This window comes from Armigeres subalbatus, chromosome 3 (genome assembly GCF_024139115.2).
Source record: "Armigeres subalbatus isolate Guangzhou_Male chromosome 3, GZ_Asu_2, whole genome shotgun sequence".
In the NCBI taxonomy this organism is placed as follows: Eukaryota; Metazoa; Arthropoda; class Insecta; order Diptera; family Culicidae; genus Armigeres; species Armigeres subalbatus.
The window spans coordinates 119,589,733-119,606,802 of NC_085141.1; the positions used below are offsets into that span (position 1 = coordinate 119,589,733).

Consider the following 17,070-nt stretch of genomic DNA (forward strand, 5'->3'; position numbering starts at 1 on the left):
TCAACATTTTCCTACCCATTCCCTAATTGACCTGCATTCGGACACGGCCGGCGCTGGTATTGCTTAATTTGGGGTTACCAGTTCTTACACATTGAAGATGAAGTTAGTCCCAAACATCATCTGTTGGTTCTCTGTGTAATTACAGCTGACCTGGCAATAACGGAGGAGCAACCGTGGGCGGTCAATCATGCTCATGCTCATGCTCATGCTCAAATACGTCTTCAGTGTTTCCATGATTTAAATTTTGTGATAATTTTTTACTATTTGCACAATATGAATGCGGAATCGATCGTGTTGCTGGTGGTCATGGGACGGCAGCTAGTCCGGGAGAAACCGAAGTGATAAAACTAATGTCTGCATCGAAGAGCACAAAATTATTTAGTGTAGTGTTGTGTGTTGTAGAAGATTATTAAACGAAGCACATTGATCTTGCGTTTTTATTGAATTGAAACACAATTTTCGTCTTCTTGTTTTCAAAGTAACTTCGTTTACAATAAATATTTTGTCGCTTACCAAGAGGTTTCACATGAATTACCTTCTCAACTAACCAACGATTCCTTTTCCGTAGCGCTAACGGAGATGCAGTCCATTCCTCGATCTGTTAAAACAATAAGGGTTAGGCTAATTTTCCTCTCCTGATCCTAAATTGACTATAAGCATGTGATCAGCATCGTTATTGGTCATGAATTGGAAACTCCGAAGCAAGTATACAATAAGAATAACTTTTTTGTATCCCAAGAATATTATTTAATTGGTGAGCTGCGCATATTTGCTGTTTCTCGGCCTATCATGATTAGCAACTACGATGTGTACAGTTGATCAAGCGAAGCTCTTCTTTGACTATTTGCACAATATGTAAGGAACATTGATGATTTGTGGGTATTTCTAGGTCTTCGCATGGAATTTGCAAAAAAAAAATCTAGAACGGGTTGAAAGATCATTGAAATGGCTGAAAGTTCTTTACTTATGATTGCTTTCAGCTCATACTGACCATAACAGCTGTTCTCATATGCCAAGGCATAAGACACAGACAATAGCTCAGTTCGTTGAGCTGATTGTATATAGGATTATGGGTCTGTGAAATTCAATCTGAAATACATATTTTTGTGCATTTTAAAAAGCTGCACAGGATTCTTCTAAGCATTCTCAATACTCAATTGGCTCAATACTATAAAACCACGCTGACAAGACAATATGAAGTATGCTTCAGCATAATTACATTATTCTTAAGTGAACTAAGGTTTTAAACAAAGTTTGAATCCGTATATGAAAAATCGTACAATTTCTATATTTTTTATACTTACTGATATAAAATTGATCAGATTCAGGAGCACAGGCTCCACGATGCACGATGAATTCCTTTGAAAGCGGCACAAATGCTGGGGTATTCCCTTATCGTCAATGGTATATGCGTCGAGAATGTGGCGATTTATCACAGATTGCCTCTTCAGTTATTATAACCCTTTTGGTCGCAAAACAGTTATTCGACTTCAAAAAAGTGAAATCAGAATTGCGTACATAATGTAAAAGCAATCCAATAAAAATTCTGCGAAAAAAAATCAAAATTTCGTTTCGTTTCGAAAAATTTCGAATAAAATGAACCTTGATTTCGTATCGTTTCGAAGTCTCAAAAGAAATCTATATTTCGTTTCGTTTCGATCCGAATCAACATAGACATTTTAAATTTTGTTTCGTTTCGTTTCGTTAGGAAAAAGTGTGTTATCGCATACCCTTATGCTAATAGAACACTAAGTTAAAAAGCAGGCCAAGTTCCAGTTGGAATGTAGAGCCATTGAAGAAGAAGAAGAATATTAACCATTGTCATTTCTGAAGAAATATAACTAAAAAAACAAGTTATAATGTCTTATTGCAATTTATTTTATGATATTTTCATTGTTTTTACTAATGGGATTGACTTGCGATTGCGATTACATTTCGTTATGGGACCATTCGACTTGGAATGGATTTTCATTTTCAATTTTCTAGAACAAAACCTCCCGTTCTGATTAGCATAGCTAAATATATATACAAAAAGAAAGTGAATCACGGTTCTAACTCAAAATTGATTAAAATGCAGATGGGACTGACTTGCGATTCACAGCAGCATATGTCTTTAGTTTCTTTTTGAATATTTAGGAGTCCTTTCTGCTCTTTGATTTTACTTCAAAAATTTCTGCTCTTTCTCTCCATCTAATCGATTTTGAAATCTTAAATAATTAAGTGCAACTAATAGAAGGATATTTTAATTTTATGAAAGTCATGTCATACTTAGCTTAGCTTAGCTTTAACTTAGCAAGTCATTTAATTTGCCATCGTATGGTGAAGTTCTTCGTAAGTTCATGTTTCATTTGCGAGCTGAGAAACAAACTGCTAAACAAAGTGCGCAAACAGCACCAGAAGTTTTGATAACTGTATGGTAAGGAAAAAAAAAATTGCGTTACCATATTGGAGAGATCTACAGAAAAATAGGCTTCTAATGTCGACGACTGAACTTAAGAACTTAACAATTAATTGCATATTATTCGGCAACTCGGCCGTACGAAAACCATTTTTTTGTTAAATATCTTGGCTGTGCATATGCACAGCACATGTTTCGAAATGGACAAATTGATATGAAATTTGCGAAAAAGAATCCACGTGTCTTGGAGGGACTCGAACCCTCAACCTCCTACTCTCTAGATAGGCGTGATAACCCCTACACAACAAGACCACTTAGGGTCTGTCTCATTTGGAGAATTAAACTGAAATTAAACTTAAAAGTGACATTTCAATAATCATCGAATAACCCTGCTCGCAGAGCAAGATTACTTTTGACAGATATCGAATCATTTTTCATCGATGTCTTATTGGAATTGCTGGGTAGCTCTGGCCATTCTTATGACGGGGTGATTTTTTAATTTACGAACTGTCACTTTTAAGTTTAATTCTCCAAATAAGACAGACCCTTAAAGGTCACGTTTGCGGAAAAGCCATCAGAATCCGAGTACCAACCTCCACCGCGGTTAGATCTTTTTTGCAAATTGAATATCTTTCGGATGCTTGATTTATCCAATCTTCACATGTGCTTTACTGTTGTATACCCACAGTCAAGCGAGTGCACATTGTTTATTAAACGAAAGGATCACACTCTATGCGCCCAACAACGGGCTGGGCGGATTTGTATAGAGTGCAAATCAATCACATTGAGAACTTAAAAAAAATCGACGTAAAAAATCATGTTATTTAAACATTCCGTTAAAAAAGTTCCGCAATGACATGAATCGTGTTTCAACATTATCAGTTTTCTTGATCTTTACACGTTGTGTTTTGAATTCATACGGCACCGCGTAATAATAACCGCGTAAAAATAAACCTCAGTGTAATAAACATTGCCTAGCAATCTGATAATTTTCTCCGTAAATCTGATCTTAAAAGATTTCAAAGTCTCACTCACCCCCTTTCTATGCCAAAAAGGCAGTAGTTGAAAACAATGGGCTGTTTTTTCGAGAAAACATTATGACAGAACACTTGGCCGGGTTCACCACCAATCGGTTCAAAGAGCATTAATTAGCGAAGCAATCTATTTGGAGTTGTAAAGTTGGCAATGGAATGATTTTCCAAAAACATTTTAGGATAATCTGTGTAAGACAACCAAAAGCTTTTGGTAGCCAAGTGTACATTGTTGAAATAGATCAAGAAGATCAGTAGTCCTAGATATCTCCATTGTGGAATACCGGATTGTGCATGAACACTTTTAAATATGCATTCCCTCTTTTAGATATTATAATCCCAGGGCTTATGTCCGGACTCTAAGTACCGATAGCACTTTTTCACTGAAGGCGGCTGGAATATGCTTATTGACCATATGGACATGCCGATTTTAAGCTTCCATCGCCCCAGGACTTTTTTGGTTTCCGCGACAGTGGTACTCTAAAAGTATCAGGCCCAATAAGGCGCCTTTAAAGCCAATAATTATGAAAAACAATCAAATGGAATAATAGAACTGCAAGTTACCCGCAATGCTTTTTTGGGCCAGTTTTGATGTGGAATTACTGCAGCCTTCGTGGCATTTTTAAACCACACTCGTTTCTCCGGTGGTCCAACGCCAGCCGCTCTTATCTACTTGTGTAACCGGTGGTCAACGTCAGCTGCTCTCGTCAGCGCCATCGATCCGTCTTTGCCAGTCGCCATCACCAACGCCATTCTCTAGCCGCATTCTTGGGCACAATCGAGCCGCGTCAGCTGGCCGTAATCGTCTGTCAAGCAACACTCGTCGGCGGTAATGCATCCGCCTTCACCCATCACCATTGCTAGTCACTTTCACCAGCATTCACGGTACATAATAGTAGTAGTAATTATTTCCATTCATACCAATTTTTGCTTTAATAACAATATTTGTACATGCTAAGTGTTGACTTGGTCTTTAGCTTTAGTTTTTATAAAAAAAATGTAAGTTGGAGACGAGCTCACGGATTATAGGCTGGTCGGAGTGTACGCAACGAAGCCTAAACTTCTCTTTACACTCACTAAAGCACAAGATCGCGCTTCACGGCAAGGCAAGGAGATATCGCGACCAGCTTTGCCTGGTCCATCTGGACTCCAGATGGACCAGGTAAAGCTGATCGCGATATCTCCTTGCCTTGTCGTGAGGAGCGATCTTGCACATGACCACTCCATTCAGGCCGCAACCCTCGAGTTCAGTTTTGAGCTCCTTCTCATTCCTCATGTCGTGAAGTCCTCGTAGTCAAGCCTTAAGCGACTTTATGCCGGAGTAGTCATGAGTGTAGTACTCATACTTGTGAAACTGGAGGAAATCTACGACTGACTTTTTATTGTTGGGACGTAGACCACTCCGTCCATTGAGTTGTACTTTTGTGGTATATCCCAGATTAATATTAACTATTCGCATCTTGTAGGTTGATTACCATTTGTCAAGTAAACAACCTAAAACGCATCTTTTCCTAGCCTGGCAAAATTAAATCAATAAAACCAACTACCTTTCCAGGATTTAAGGGCCAAATTTCTCATGGTTGCATAAAGCTACTATTTAAAAATTTAGTTCTACATTTGTACAATGCTAATGCACGAAAACGGATTCCCGGATAAACTGACACGGTTGATCAAGGCGACGATGGATCGGGTGATGTGCGTAGTTCGAGTTTCAGGGGCATTCTCGAGTCCCTTCGAAACGCGCAGAGGGTTACGGCAAGGTGATGTTCTTCGTGTCTCCTATTCAACATCGCTTTGGAGGGAGTAATACGAAGGGCAGGGATTGACACGAGTGGTACGATTTTCACGAAGTCCGTCCAGTTATTTGGTTTCGCCGACGACATTGATATCATGCCACGTAACATTGAGAGGATGGAGGAAGCCTACATCAGACTGAAAAGCGAAGCTAAACGGATTGGACTAGTCATCAACACGTCGAAGACGAAGTACATGATAGGAAGAGGCTCAAGAGAGGTCAATGTAAGTTTCGTGGTGACGTGGTGACGAAATCGAGATGGTCATTACGCTGCAGCGTTACGCGCGCTGGGCTCACTGGTGACCGCCGATAAAGATACCAGCAGAGAAATTCGGAGACGTATCATGGCAGGAAATCGTACGTACTTTGGACTCCGCAAAACGCTCCGTTCCAATAGAGTTCGCCGCCGTACCAAACTGACTATCTACAAAACGCTTATTAGATCGGTAGTTCTCTACGGACACGAGACCTGGACGATGCTCGTGGAGGACCAACGCGCACTGGGAGTTTTCGAAATGAAGGTGCTGCGTACCATCTATCGTGGGGTGCAGATGGTGGACGGTACGTGGAGGAGGCGAATGAATCACGAGTTGCACCAGCTGTTGGGGGAACCATCCATCGTTCACACCGCGAAAATCGGAAGACTGCGGTGGGCCGGACACATAGCCAGAATGTCGGACAGAAATCCGGTGAAAATGGTTCTCGATAACGATCCGACGGGAACAAGGTGAGGTGCACAGCGGGCAAGGTGGATCGATCAGGTGAAGGACGATTTGCGGACCCTCCGCAGCCTGCGTGGTCAGCGAAGTGCAGCCATGGACCGAGCTGAATGGAGAAGACCTTTATGTACTGCACATGTCACTCCGGCCTTAGTCTGGTAATGAATAAATAATTGTCAATGCATCACAACCGCAAAACAGATGTTCCACGGTTTTTCGTTCCATGTTACTGGAACGACAGGTATCATTCTGAATCTTTCCAATTATTTTCATATTATATCTACTCGGGCAGTGTCCGGTTATTAGGTCAATAAAGGTGCAGAGAGCTCTGTTTTAGAGCTCCAAAAGCTTTTCGGTTACTGAATCACTGGGGATTATAAATCTATTTGATTGAACGGATTGAACACACTTTTTGGCAACCAACCATGACCACATCATCCTTTGTGCTTCCCTGGATTTAAAGATTAAAAAAATATAGATAGTAAAATATATAGATGAGCGAAGATAAATCCTCTGTCCTCTGATCCTCTGATTTTAATGAAAATATTAAGAGGCGTGATGTCATATGCACCTGGCACACGGTCAAAAAACGAACCCAACCATGCTTTCGCTCATGTATAGATTCTTCTATCTATACGGCTGACTTATGGTGGTCCTTGTTCGCAGGCATTACTTTAACGCCCTCGCTGCAGTGCCGAGAAATGCATTTCAATTTCTTCGCGGTTAGATGACGGATCATTGGGCGCCAATTCTGTGGAACGCCCTTCATAAACAAAGGCCCCAAGTAACCAAAAGTTCCTTAAAAAGTACGTTTTTCGCTTAATCAGCTCAGTCAAGTATATTTTTTCGTTGAAATTGCTACACAATTTTCTGTGGAAATTCTTCCGAGAAAACCTGTCGAATTTCCTCCGGAGTGTTTGGTTAAGTTCTGTAAATTTATTCGAAATTTTATGCGGTATTTTCGTATAACTTCCTTTAGAGAACACCTTGAGAAGTCATGCGGAAATTTGTTGGTAAAATGCTGTAGAAAATCTTCCGCAATCTCTTTCGTATATTCGATGCGGCGGAATTTTCAGAAGCATAATGAAATATTGCAAAAGATATACGGAATTCCTGAGAAGAAAAAATATCAATACAAAATTATTCTTAAAATTAGACGACTAAAAGTTCCGGAGCTAGATTATTTGAATTTTTCAATATGGTGCATACCATCCTGCATATCGCCTATTACGAACAAAACGTGTTGCTTGCAGTGCAGGTTAAAGCAAGAGTTTATTTACCTTCAAGCGGCCGCTTGATACCGAAGTGTGATTCTATACAAAAGAATTCCCCCGAAATGTAGTGAAATCGTTTTTTTCTCGTTGCTCAGCCGTAACGTTTAATACAAACTAAAGTTTGGAAGTGTTTTAATCGATGATGGCCCCGTAAAAGTGGAAAACAATAATAGAATTTGATTCACTTACCTGTGATTAGCCGAAAAAAAATTTGTTTACCGTTTTCCTGATTGTGTTCACTGTGTTGGTGTTGTGTCGGTAGTTACCGGGCGGGCCTGCCAGACAAAACTAACGGTAACTGGTGTGTGCGTAAAATAGGCAGTAGTAAAATTTGTAAACAAAACATCCAGACGTTCATTCATGATGACAGCTGCCATTGAAAGCAATTAGTCCGACAAGTTGAGTCCGTTGGGTGTTCGATGGATTCCAGCGATAGAGGGAAGCGGCGCATCATGGGACCAATCAAGGTTTCAGTGGACACGGCGCTGTGCATAATATTTTACGTTTCATGTCTATTTTATTCGTTCTACAAAAATTATGAACTTAGTAACGGTTAGATCCTTGGAATTATTTAACAATTTTCCACTGATTTGTTGTTTAATTTTCAGAGAGTCTTCAAAATTATTACTACCTCGAGGAAGGTTGGCCCATTTTTAACGGCCGACGAAGAGATGACTACGACTGGGAGTGGGAAATATACAAAAAATACGCCATCAGCAACGTGGTGATATTCTTTCTACATGCTATTCTGTTCGAGGTCATCAGATATCTGCGAGTGCGACAGGTATCCTCGGTACTGACAATTTTTGGATGTGGAGCAGTTTTCTACATTTACGGCTACAAAGTTCTGGTGATTCTTCTTCTGCAAAATTTAACATTCTTTGTGGTTGGACATTGGACGAAAAGTGTAACTGTTATGTGGGTCAAAGCGTTTCTGTGGATTGCGATGATCAATAGTGTAAAGATATTGTTCTTTTATGATCAATTGAACGTTTTGTTAGACATCGACAATGATAAACTCCTTGAATTCAGTATAATAATTTCATGGAATGTTATCAAATGTACATGCTTTTGTCTGGATCGAGTCAATGCTACTGGAGATAAGCACCGCTACAAGTTCGTGGATCTTCTAGGTTATTCATTTTATTTTCCGTTGCTGCTGTTCGGTCCTGTGATCATCTATGATCGGTTTAAGGAATGTCTGAGAGTGTCGTGGCCATTGGAAAATATGAACACTATGGAACGACTGGGAAGACTACTTTGGCGTCTGGTTATATGTTTCTTCTGGGCGCTGGTAATGGAAGCAGGTCAGCATTTTTTCTACATCAATGTTATTCAGCTTGATTTGAAGGTAAGCTAATATTGTGAATCACCGTACATAATTTAAAAATAATTCCTTTTCAGTTATTGCAACAGGTTAACCTGTGGGCTTTATATGGTTTGGGGTACATGATGGGACAGTTCTTCTATGTAAAATACGTAGTGTTTTACGGTATTGGAATAGCTTTTGGTACATTCGACGGAGTATCGATGCCGCGAAAACCAATATGCATTGGTCGAGTTCATCTCTACTCGGACATGTGGAAATTTTTCGATCGAGGATTATACGAATTTTTGTTCAAGTACAGTATTATCTGTTTGATTTCTGGAAATATTTATTAATAAGCTTCTTTTTATTTTAGGTACATTTACACTAAATTGTGCACCAAAACTTCTTCCAACGTTCGTAAGATATTTGCCAGTTCTATAACATTCATTTTCATCTACGTCTGGCATGGACTGTACACATTTGTGATGATATGGTCCGCACTCAACTGGATATGCATAGTTATGGAAGGATTTGTTAAAACCATGTTCGGGACAAATACGAAACTGGGAGCGGTGGTAGGAACACACGTGTTTGTTCTCTCAGTTTTGTCCAATTTCTTCTTTTTCGCTCGAGAAGAAGTAGGTTACATTTATATTCAAAGAACGTATTTTGAAAGCTTCTTTAATTACATGGTACTTTATGCGGTAGCTTATTGCTTCTTCAGAACGGGTGAATTTATCAAAACAGTAGAGGGTGACCGAAAGTATTCATTGAAAAAAGGTTTTTAATTCCTTAAGAATCTATTCATTTATATTCAAGTTAAAAAATATACATGACACTCAAAAACTGTGTACATTATTTCTTTCCCTCAACCATAATAATATGATAACCAAATTTTGTTTTAATCGGTGGATCAGTGTATTTTGGTGCATTTATTGTTGAAATTGGCAGTGCGAAGGCAGCATCTTGAAATGGTCCTACCATTGCTCCTCGGATTTGCCATCCAAGATCTCCTCCCTGTCTGGCCTTGTCTTCACTGTAGTTAGTGGCTACGACGTTGAAACTTTGTCCTTCTTTCAGTTTCTCCATAGCTTCAAGTATCTTGCCTTGCTTTTCGCATAAAATGTGGCGAACCTTCACTGCGCTTCCTCCCTTCTTTTCTTTTCCACCTGTTAAAATTGGAATGCAATTTAGCATTGCCCTCTAGTACTGAAGAAGCTACACAAGCTATTGCTCCTTCACAGGATCTCTAATACAAACCTTCGTCTCCAGCTCCACTTTTTTTCCCACCTGCTCCGCCTTTGGCTGGAGCAGCTTTCGCACCTCCCTTAGCATCCTTTTTAGGTGGCATCGTGAAGTATCAGATGATAGTCATAAACAAAAATAATGTATTTATCTCGCCGATCTCGCCCGAACACAAACTGATGCTTATTTGAAATCGAAGTCGATCACTGACCGGTCAAAAACGCACGCCAAACTTATCTTTTGAAGGAGTTTTGTTTATGTTGTTTCTTGTTTCCTCGTTTTTGTCGGAGTTGATCATCAAATGTCATCAATGAATCAGTTACACTGTGCCACCAAAGTACTCCTTAATGGGTAAAAGGTACCCATTATGAAGTTAAGTAATACAACCCACACGTAAAAAAAATCAATTATTTTTTTAATTGAAATCCATTTATGTTATTAATTAGACATCAATTATTGCTGTTTGCATTGAAACTTTTCGTTTCGTCGTTGAAGACAATGACATTTGTCTCCAGCGACTGCTTCCCCGATAGACCTTTTATACATCTTTTTCACTCATACATGAATAATACTGTCAAAACTTGCATTTGACAATGAAAAACTCAGCTAAAAGCTTTTTTTTTGACATCGGTGCACTCACACAAACAATCGACATTAATTGTCAAAAATCAGGGTTACCAACTTTATAACTTTCCCCTTGTCGCCGAGTCTTGCGCTGAGTGCTCGGCGCGGAAACCCAAAGGTGGGAATAAAATTTTGGGATTTATGCGCAATATGTTTTTCATTTTCCATTATATGATTCTCATAATAAAACTGAATCATTCTCATTTAGAGTGTGTATATTCAATATTATGGTATTGAATGAAAAGTATAAGTTTCGCCTAATGGCAAAAATGTATTAAGCGAAACTTATACTTTTGATTAGGTTGTAATATTGAAAAGCAACTGTCGGTTACATTCATCCTGCAGCCAAACTGCTGTAGAAAAAGTGTGATTTTTTTTTATTTAAAGGATTGGAATATAAACGGGCATAAAAATCTCTAAGGGTAAGATGGTAATATCATCATCAATCTATTTATTAACACTTGCTTCGTTATTTTACAGTAATCCAAAATCGAGAATAGAACAAATCTCATGATGTTTTGCCAGGCGGCAATTGCGAGGCCCTGCCGATGTGGATTAATATGTAAAATTCATCGCAGAATCGTCCTCGGAGGTGTCGCCGGTCCATTGACAACACGGCCATGCATTGGGCTGTATGAAAACTAGACCCGGAAACAAGTGACGGAGCATGAGATCGTAGCCGAGAGGCGATTCATCTGATCGGTACCGCCGCCTGAGATTTCATATTGGTCCACAATCCATTGCTCGAAAATTATCCCTGCCTCTAGATGGCCCACCGTGGGGAGCAGTATTTATTTATACCTCGGCCAAGCTTTCAGTGGAATGGAATGTAAATTTTCTTTAAAAAATATGTCAGTGAAATGTAAGAAATATACAAATATATACAAATTGGTTTTACAGATTTCAAAATAAAGAAAAGAAATTATCAACAGGAATAAAATACACAAATGAACCTAATGATTTTGTTATAATATCACTAATAGAAATCATTCTTTGAGCTTATACATTGTATTCGAAAGCTCCAATTATGCATATGAGTATTTGACATGAAGGCTCGATGCCCACGTAGCGTTATTTCAACGCAGAGTGCACGTGGCGTCAAAAAGACGCAAGTGTGCACCGGGAAAAAGCGGTAACGCAGCGTCACCACGCCGATGCACACCAGCGTTATTTTAACGCTGCGTGCACGTGGCGTAGAAAAACCGCTACGTGGGCATCGGCCCGAAATGTATAAGTTTTGTGTTATGATTATGTTATGCAGCACCGCATAACAATCATTGCAATTTGAAATACATTCAATTAATCACAATGGAAAAAATATATGTGTTTTGGCAAATACATTCATTGTGAAGTTTTTTTTCGTGCATTTAAAGAGTAAACACCGTTTACTCATTAATGAGTAAACGGCTTACACTGAAGTTAAATCACCATTATATTTTATGTGCGTAAACCACATAGAAATGATTCGACTGGCTTTATCGCTACTTTATGTGCAGCATTTAAAATGTATATACAATATAAAGGTAACTTTTTTATTTTCTATTGGGCCCAACAATGAATTTTATGTGCAATGATTCATGGTCACTCAGCGAACTGGATTATCGAAATTCATAACTGGCGCCTTATGAATCTTCGACTGATTATTCTACCAACGGTGCTTCTTATACGCAGTTACCTTCCGAAGTATTCAAGCGTCGATGGGCGTGTGGTCTACATACCGGCCTCCCAACCCCGACGTCCTAGGTTCGAACCCAGTCTGCCGCACTTAGCTTTTTTTTTAAATGAAAATCATCATTCATAAGGCAACATATTGAAATTCATACCGATTCCTTGTGGCAAATTTTCATAAGGCGTTTGATTGAAAATCATACGTCCATTTTCCTCAGTGGTTGAAAACTATCAGTACTGGCACATAAAATTTAAAAGAGAACAGTAAGAGACTTTTTCGTAACAACATGGTGGACTGCTGGCGGCACGCGGAAATTTTCCTCTGGTGATGAAGTAAGTAAATTCAATCAATTGAAAAGAATACCTTCTCATGATTTTTTATTTTCAGTTTCGTTTAAACTCATGTTATGGATGTGTATATGCGAAACGAATGCTGGACGTAAACATCAACAAGTTTCTGCTGTGCCAACGGGTGCTCAAGAATCACCATTTCGGCTGATCAACAATCCCTCCATTTTCCCAGCCATTTTCCCACAACGCGACGCAGCGGTCATTGATTTGTGTCAATTATGATGGTGAAACGATTTTTCTCATAATAGTTTTGGTGAAAAACATACAGGCAATAATTCCGTACATCAATCCATAGGAGTAATATCTGGCATTCACTTTGCTCACAAACATTACATGGCAATGATGGCACGAAGAGGTTGTGCGATTGAGGACCATTTGCAAATTACGTAACGTTCTAGAGGTTGAAGGGGGTCAATCGGAGGAAGGAAAAACAACTTTTCAATATGCTAAATTCCTGTGAGTGAGTTGGGGTCAAAAATAACAAATTTGTAGCGTTACGTAATTTAAAAAACTCCGACGACAGCGGTGTTTTTTAGAACTGTCGCTACTGTTAATCTCTGGGAAATGATCTGCATTGCAAAAAGTTGTTAAGACATCGCATTATGATTATCGATACATTTTTCTACCAGGAAATAAACATTTATTTATAATCAAATTTATTGTGTTTAATTTTGCAAATTTGGTTTTGAAATCCAAACAAAACTAAAAATAATTTATTTGGTTTATCAAGCAGGCTACATGAAAAATATTTGCAACTGCCCGCATAAATTTGAACTATTACATTACCGTCTCCTATATAATTCAAAACCATTCCAAACAATACTTGTACAATATTACGAATCAACCATCGCAACAATACGTCTACACTACCTCAGCTTACCATTGGTACTTCGCGTACTTGAAGGAGTAAAATAGACCAATCTCGCGGTCCCCAGCCTCTTCCCTGCAACCCTGCATTCCTTTTATTCCTTCCCCGTGGTGCTGGCTGAGGTATGAGCAACCTTATAGGGAAGACCGGGTAACCAACCCCGGTGGGAACTATGCTCGTCCGCTGACAGGGAAGGGAGGAGTGGATTTGCTCCTCTCCGGGGGTGCAAATCTGATCGAGTGTCTGTTCTCCATGTTAGAAGCGTCTCAGCGGAGAACCGAAAATGTAGGGGGTTGGGTTCAGGCTCTGCAAGCTATAGCCTTGAAAAAAACAAGCAACGAATAATCACCAAGAGGATAATAAGTGAAGATCAATCAAACTTACCATTATTAATTTCATCCGGTTGGAAACTTAATTATTTAATACATATTAAATTATTTAATACAATTATTTAATTAACACAATTTCAACACACTTTTATTTATGTGAACTGTTTTTTTTTTCAAACAAAACTATGGTACACGGAATGAAAAGAGTCAACATCTTTTGATAGACGGAGTATACACAATTATTCATCAACTGTTCTCTAAACTTTAACCATATGTATTAGTGTGCAAATGATGTAGTTCATAATCCAAAACTGAAAACCAATTATGGTCTTAATGTAAATGAACAGTAACGTTAATGTTAACGGTGTGTATTAAAATGAGTTTATAATCAGCACATTATACGAAATGGTTTTTTCTATGCGGGTGCATTTAAAAAATAATTGAATTACATTAGTTTTGCATTTATTTTATGTGTGCGTCGCACATAAAATGTATCAGTCACAAAATTTCATTTTTTTATGTGCATGATTAATAAAAAATATTTGCAAAGCTTGATTGCAAAAATATATGTGCGCTGCACATAAAATTTAAATGGAAATTAAGCTCAGTGTATATGTCAGTTTCAGGCGTAATTTTTACTCATTGTTCGAAAAACTTTTTTATCAATAAGGGCACTCAGAATTTAGGATAAACAAGAATAGTTTAAATATTAATCATTTTATTGATATTTCACATTAAAGCAAAGCTTAGTATAAAAAGTATACTACACTGAAAATATTGTACACGTTCACTCAACTGGTTTTACACATGAATTTTCACTAATTGATGAACACATTGAAATATCGTGTATTTCCAGTTCCAAATGTCAAAATGCAGATCGTTAGATACATTTGAATTGCTTGAAGAATGATAATGCGAAACACGTTAAATTGACATGGAATAGTAGACAATTTCAAAAGCGTTTCACGTTCAATTTTAAGGGATTACATTTTCTTGCGCAGGAAAACAATGAATAACTGTAACCAATAAAATAATTATTCGACATAAACATATTTTTTATTTGCTTTTATTGTTGTTAATACAATTGAAATACATGATGACATTTGCGATAAATTGGAATTTTGTCTGGTTGTTATCATTTAGCTAAATTGTTTCTGATTATTGCTATAATTTAGCTAGATATTCCCAAAGATTTTCACACTGATTCACTAGCTTATAGCCTGCAGTTTTCTCAGATTCTGAGAAGCAAATCCTTATAGATACTTCCGCAGATTTTTTTTTATAGTTTACCACATGCATCTCAGTTGCGTGTTGAACGGCTCGTCTGAAAAATCGTTTTCCCACATGAAACTTCCGTAATCGCATAATCAATACTCTCTGGAAAAAGATTTTGTTTGATAAATAAATTCCGATAAAATTCAGGCTTTAACTCACCTTTGTTAATGTGCATACTCGTCCAGAAAATGTAACAAAGTAAATCAATTTTTAAGAACGTCGAAAACTGTTTTTAAATCCTCCCAGGAGGTATTATCACTGAGCGCCATGTTCCTGTTTTCGCCAAAGCATGAACTGGTGGAACGATGTTCAAAACACGTTGAATTAAACAGTTTTTGCAAGTGGTTAAAATTCAATAACATTAATACAGAATCGAACGTGGATTATACATAAAATTGGTGAGTGATAAAACACGTTCATTGCACGTGAAAAAGAACATTATACAAGCGTGTACAATATTTTCAGTGTATCGAACATTGAAATTTATACTAAGGCTGTTTTGTGCTTCATTATTAAGAATTGTATTATGTTTTCCCTGAAAAGTGCGAAGAGACATGTTTTCTGCTCATTCAATCGAATTGAAGTCCTACAGCGTATGGCCAACCACATTTAAATTTTGATACGTAAGTGTATAGATATAATTCTAACGATACGCATGTTGATTGATATATCATTAATTTTCATTTTGCAGGTGCTTCCAGGAGAAAGCCGTCACCGCACGAGTCGTGATGGAAAAAATAAAGGACGAAATCGGAAATCTTTACCCGGAGCGATCGTATTGGTGGTTGTAGTAAATAAACCAAAACGATTCGTTTCACCGTGGCCAACGCGGAGAGGTGGGACGAAGATAAATCCTAAACTTAAACGGTAGAGGTCAAAAAGAAACTTGAAACTTTCTCCCAAACAGACGGCACTGGAGCCAGCCCAGAACAGGAGTAACTTATACGTAAATGCGCTGTACTCAAGAAAGAAAGTGAAATGGTGAAATGGGCATAGTTAACGACGATCTGTGTCACTACGACCCTAGAACACTGGTTATCTAGTGCGATTTACCCAGATGTTGGAACGGTGTCGTCAGTTGGGACTGGTTGATCGATTCCGAAGGAGGCGACGGAGAAGGAAATCCTGACCAAGCATAAACACTGGGTGTCGATGATGAACGATGTACGAAAGAAAGTGAAACAGTTCGAGGAGCCGCATTTGGATTACGGAAATATGCTTGAGCTGGTGGATGTCGTCGTTGTGAAACGCGTTCAACATGGAATTGCCATCATCGAGTTGTCGAATCCTTGCTCCCCGGACAAGAGCATTCGACGTGGACACCATCATCAAACTTGCCGATGATAGAAAGCACTTCCGTTAAAATTATATGTAACTTCTGCTCTTGTATAAATAAAGTAATATAGTGTATCTAAAATTATATTAAAAGAAATAGAAAAATAATGTTTATTCATTGTTTTTGACAGATCAAAAACAAAACCAAAATGTTTCAAACGCCGTTATACTATTTTTATATACTGGAAAGTTATACTATGCGCTTATAAATTGAAGTTATACTATCTCAGTATTATCCAAGTTTAAACTAATGCGGGGTCAACCAGGCGAATAGCCAGTTAGTATGACTTTTAACCTATTTAGTATTTATTTATTTCTGAGTGGGGTAAATTTTACTCTTTATTATTCTTTAAATTTATATTGTTATTGTATTGTTATTCTCAAAAGCAGAAGAACATGAATTCAAGCATTATCCTTTTTTCAACATATTTATTTAAAGCAGAATCAGAATACATACTTTACATATGTTTATTTGATATTCGTTGATGCATAAATGCTAAACTTAAAACAAAAATTTCGTCTGGGTGCTTGCTTTTTTAGTTTCATCTATTTGCCGGCAGCAACTGTTGGTGCGGGATACCACTGTTACGGGTTCAACTGCCAACCGATCTGTCCCTTCTTTCGGTCCAAATGACTCGGAAGCAATTTAACGCCATTACGCCGGCCAGAAGCAGGTCATTCAAATCGCTGCGGATTCCATTCAGTTAGCGACTATCGCTTGATGTGCTCTGCCCATTCTCGTGTGCCAAGATGGGAAAATGCTTACGAAGGTATGGGGCATCACTGCTTCCGCCACAGTCCAGATTGTTCAGCACTTGTTGCTCATGTTCCGGACGCAAGCGATTAGAG

General features: G+C 38.3%; 3 protein-coding genes and 1 long non-coding RNA gene across 4 annotated transcripts in view; 2 read left to right on the plus strand and 2 right to left on the minus strand.

Moving 5' to 3' along the window:
• Positions 1–13,811, minus strand: part of LOC134225701 (E3 ubiquitin-protein ligase RNF180-like) — a 28,362-nt gene extending 14,551 nt beyond the window's left edge. Inside the window, exons 1-2 of the mRNA XM_062705996.1 lie at positions 13,667–13,811; positions 13,295–13,602 (exon numbers count right to left, since the gene is read on the minus strand). Of these exons, the coding sequence (XP_062561980.1) occupies positions 13,295–13,371 (77 nt within the window). The 5' untranslated portion in view covers positions 13,372–13,602; positions 13,667–13,811. The remainder of the gene's footprint in view (positions 1–13,294; positions 13,603–13,666) is intronic.
• Positions 7,209–9,372, plus strand: LOC134225699 (protein-cysteine N-palmitoyltransferase Rasp). Its single transcript, XM_062705994.1, has 5 exons — positions 7,209–7,281; positions 7,480–7,769; positions 7,826–8,568; positions 8,622–8,839; positions 8,900–9,372. Exons 2-5 carry the CDS (start codon positions 7,637–7,639, stop codon positions 9,312–9,314), a joined length of 1,509 nt encoding a protein of 502 aa, XP_062561978.1. The 5' UTR covers positions 7,209–7,281; positions 7,480–7,636; the 3' UTR covers positions 9,315–9,372.
• LOC134225702 (peptidyl-prolyl cis-trans isomerase NIMA-interacting 4) lies at positions 9,308–10,046 on the minus strand. Its single transcript, XM_062705997.1, has 2 exons — positions 9,787–10,046; positions 9,308–9,695 (listed from the first exon to the last, which is right to left on the minus strand). The coding sequence occupies exons 1-2, from the start codon at positions 9,875–9,877 to the stop codon at positions 9,382–9,384; spliced, it is 405 nt and encodes a 134-aa protein (XP_062561981.1). The 5' UTR covers positions 9,878–10,046; the 3' UTR covers positions 9,308–9,381.
• On the plus strand, positions 12,200–13,069 carry LOC134223419 (uncharacterized). The gene is made up of 2 exons (XR_009982570.1): positions 12,200–12,396; positions 12,452–13,069. It is a non-coding gene; the product is annotated as an uncharacterized LOC134223419 (long non-coding RNA).
• Positions 13,812–17,070: the final 3,259 nt, after the last annotated feature.

Coding starts and splice junctions, on each gene's coding strand:
- LOC134225699 (XM_062705994.1), top strand. CDS start 7,637: ATGGATTCCAGCGATAGAGGGAAGCGGCGCATCATGGGACCAATCAAG. Junction 7,770..7,825: donor AAATTATGAACTTAGTAACG/GTTAGATCCTTG, acceptor TTTAATTTTCAG/AGAGTCTTCAAAATTATTAC. Junction 8,840..8,899: donor TTATACGAATTTTTGTTCAA/GTACAGTATTAT, acceptor TTTTTATTTTAG/GTACATTTACACTAAATTGT.
- LOC134225702 (XM_062705997.1), bottom strand. CDS start 9,877: ATGCCACCTAAAAAGGATGCTAAGGGAGGTGCGAAAGCTGCTCCAGCC. Junction 9,696..9,786: donor AAGTGGAGCTGGAGACGAAG/GTTTGTATTAGA, acceptor CAATTTTAACAG/GTGGAAAAGAAAAGAAGGGA.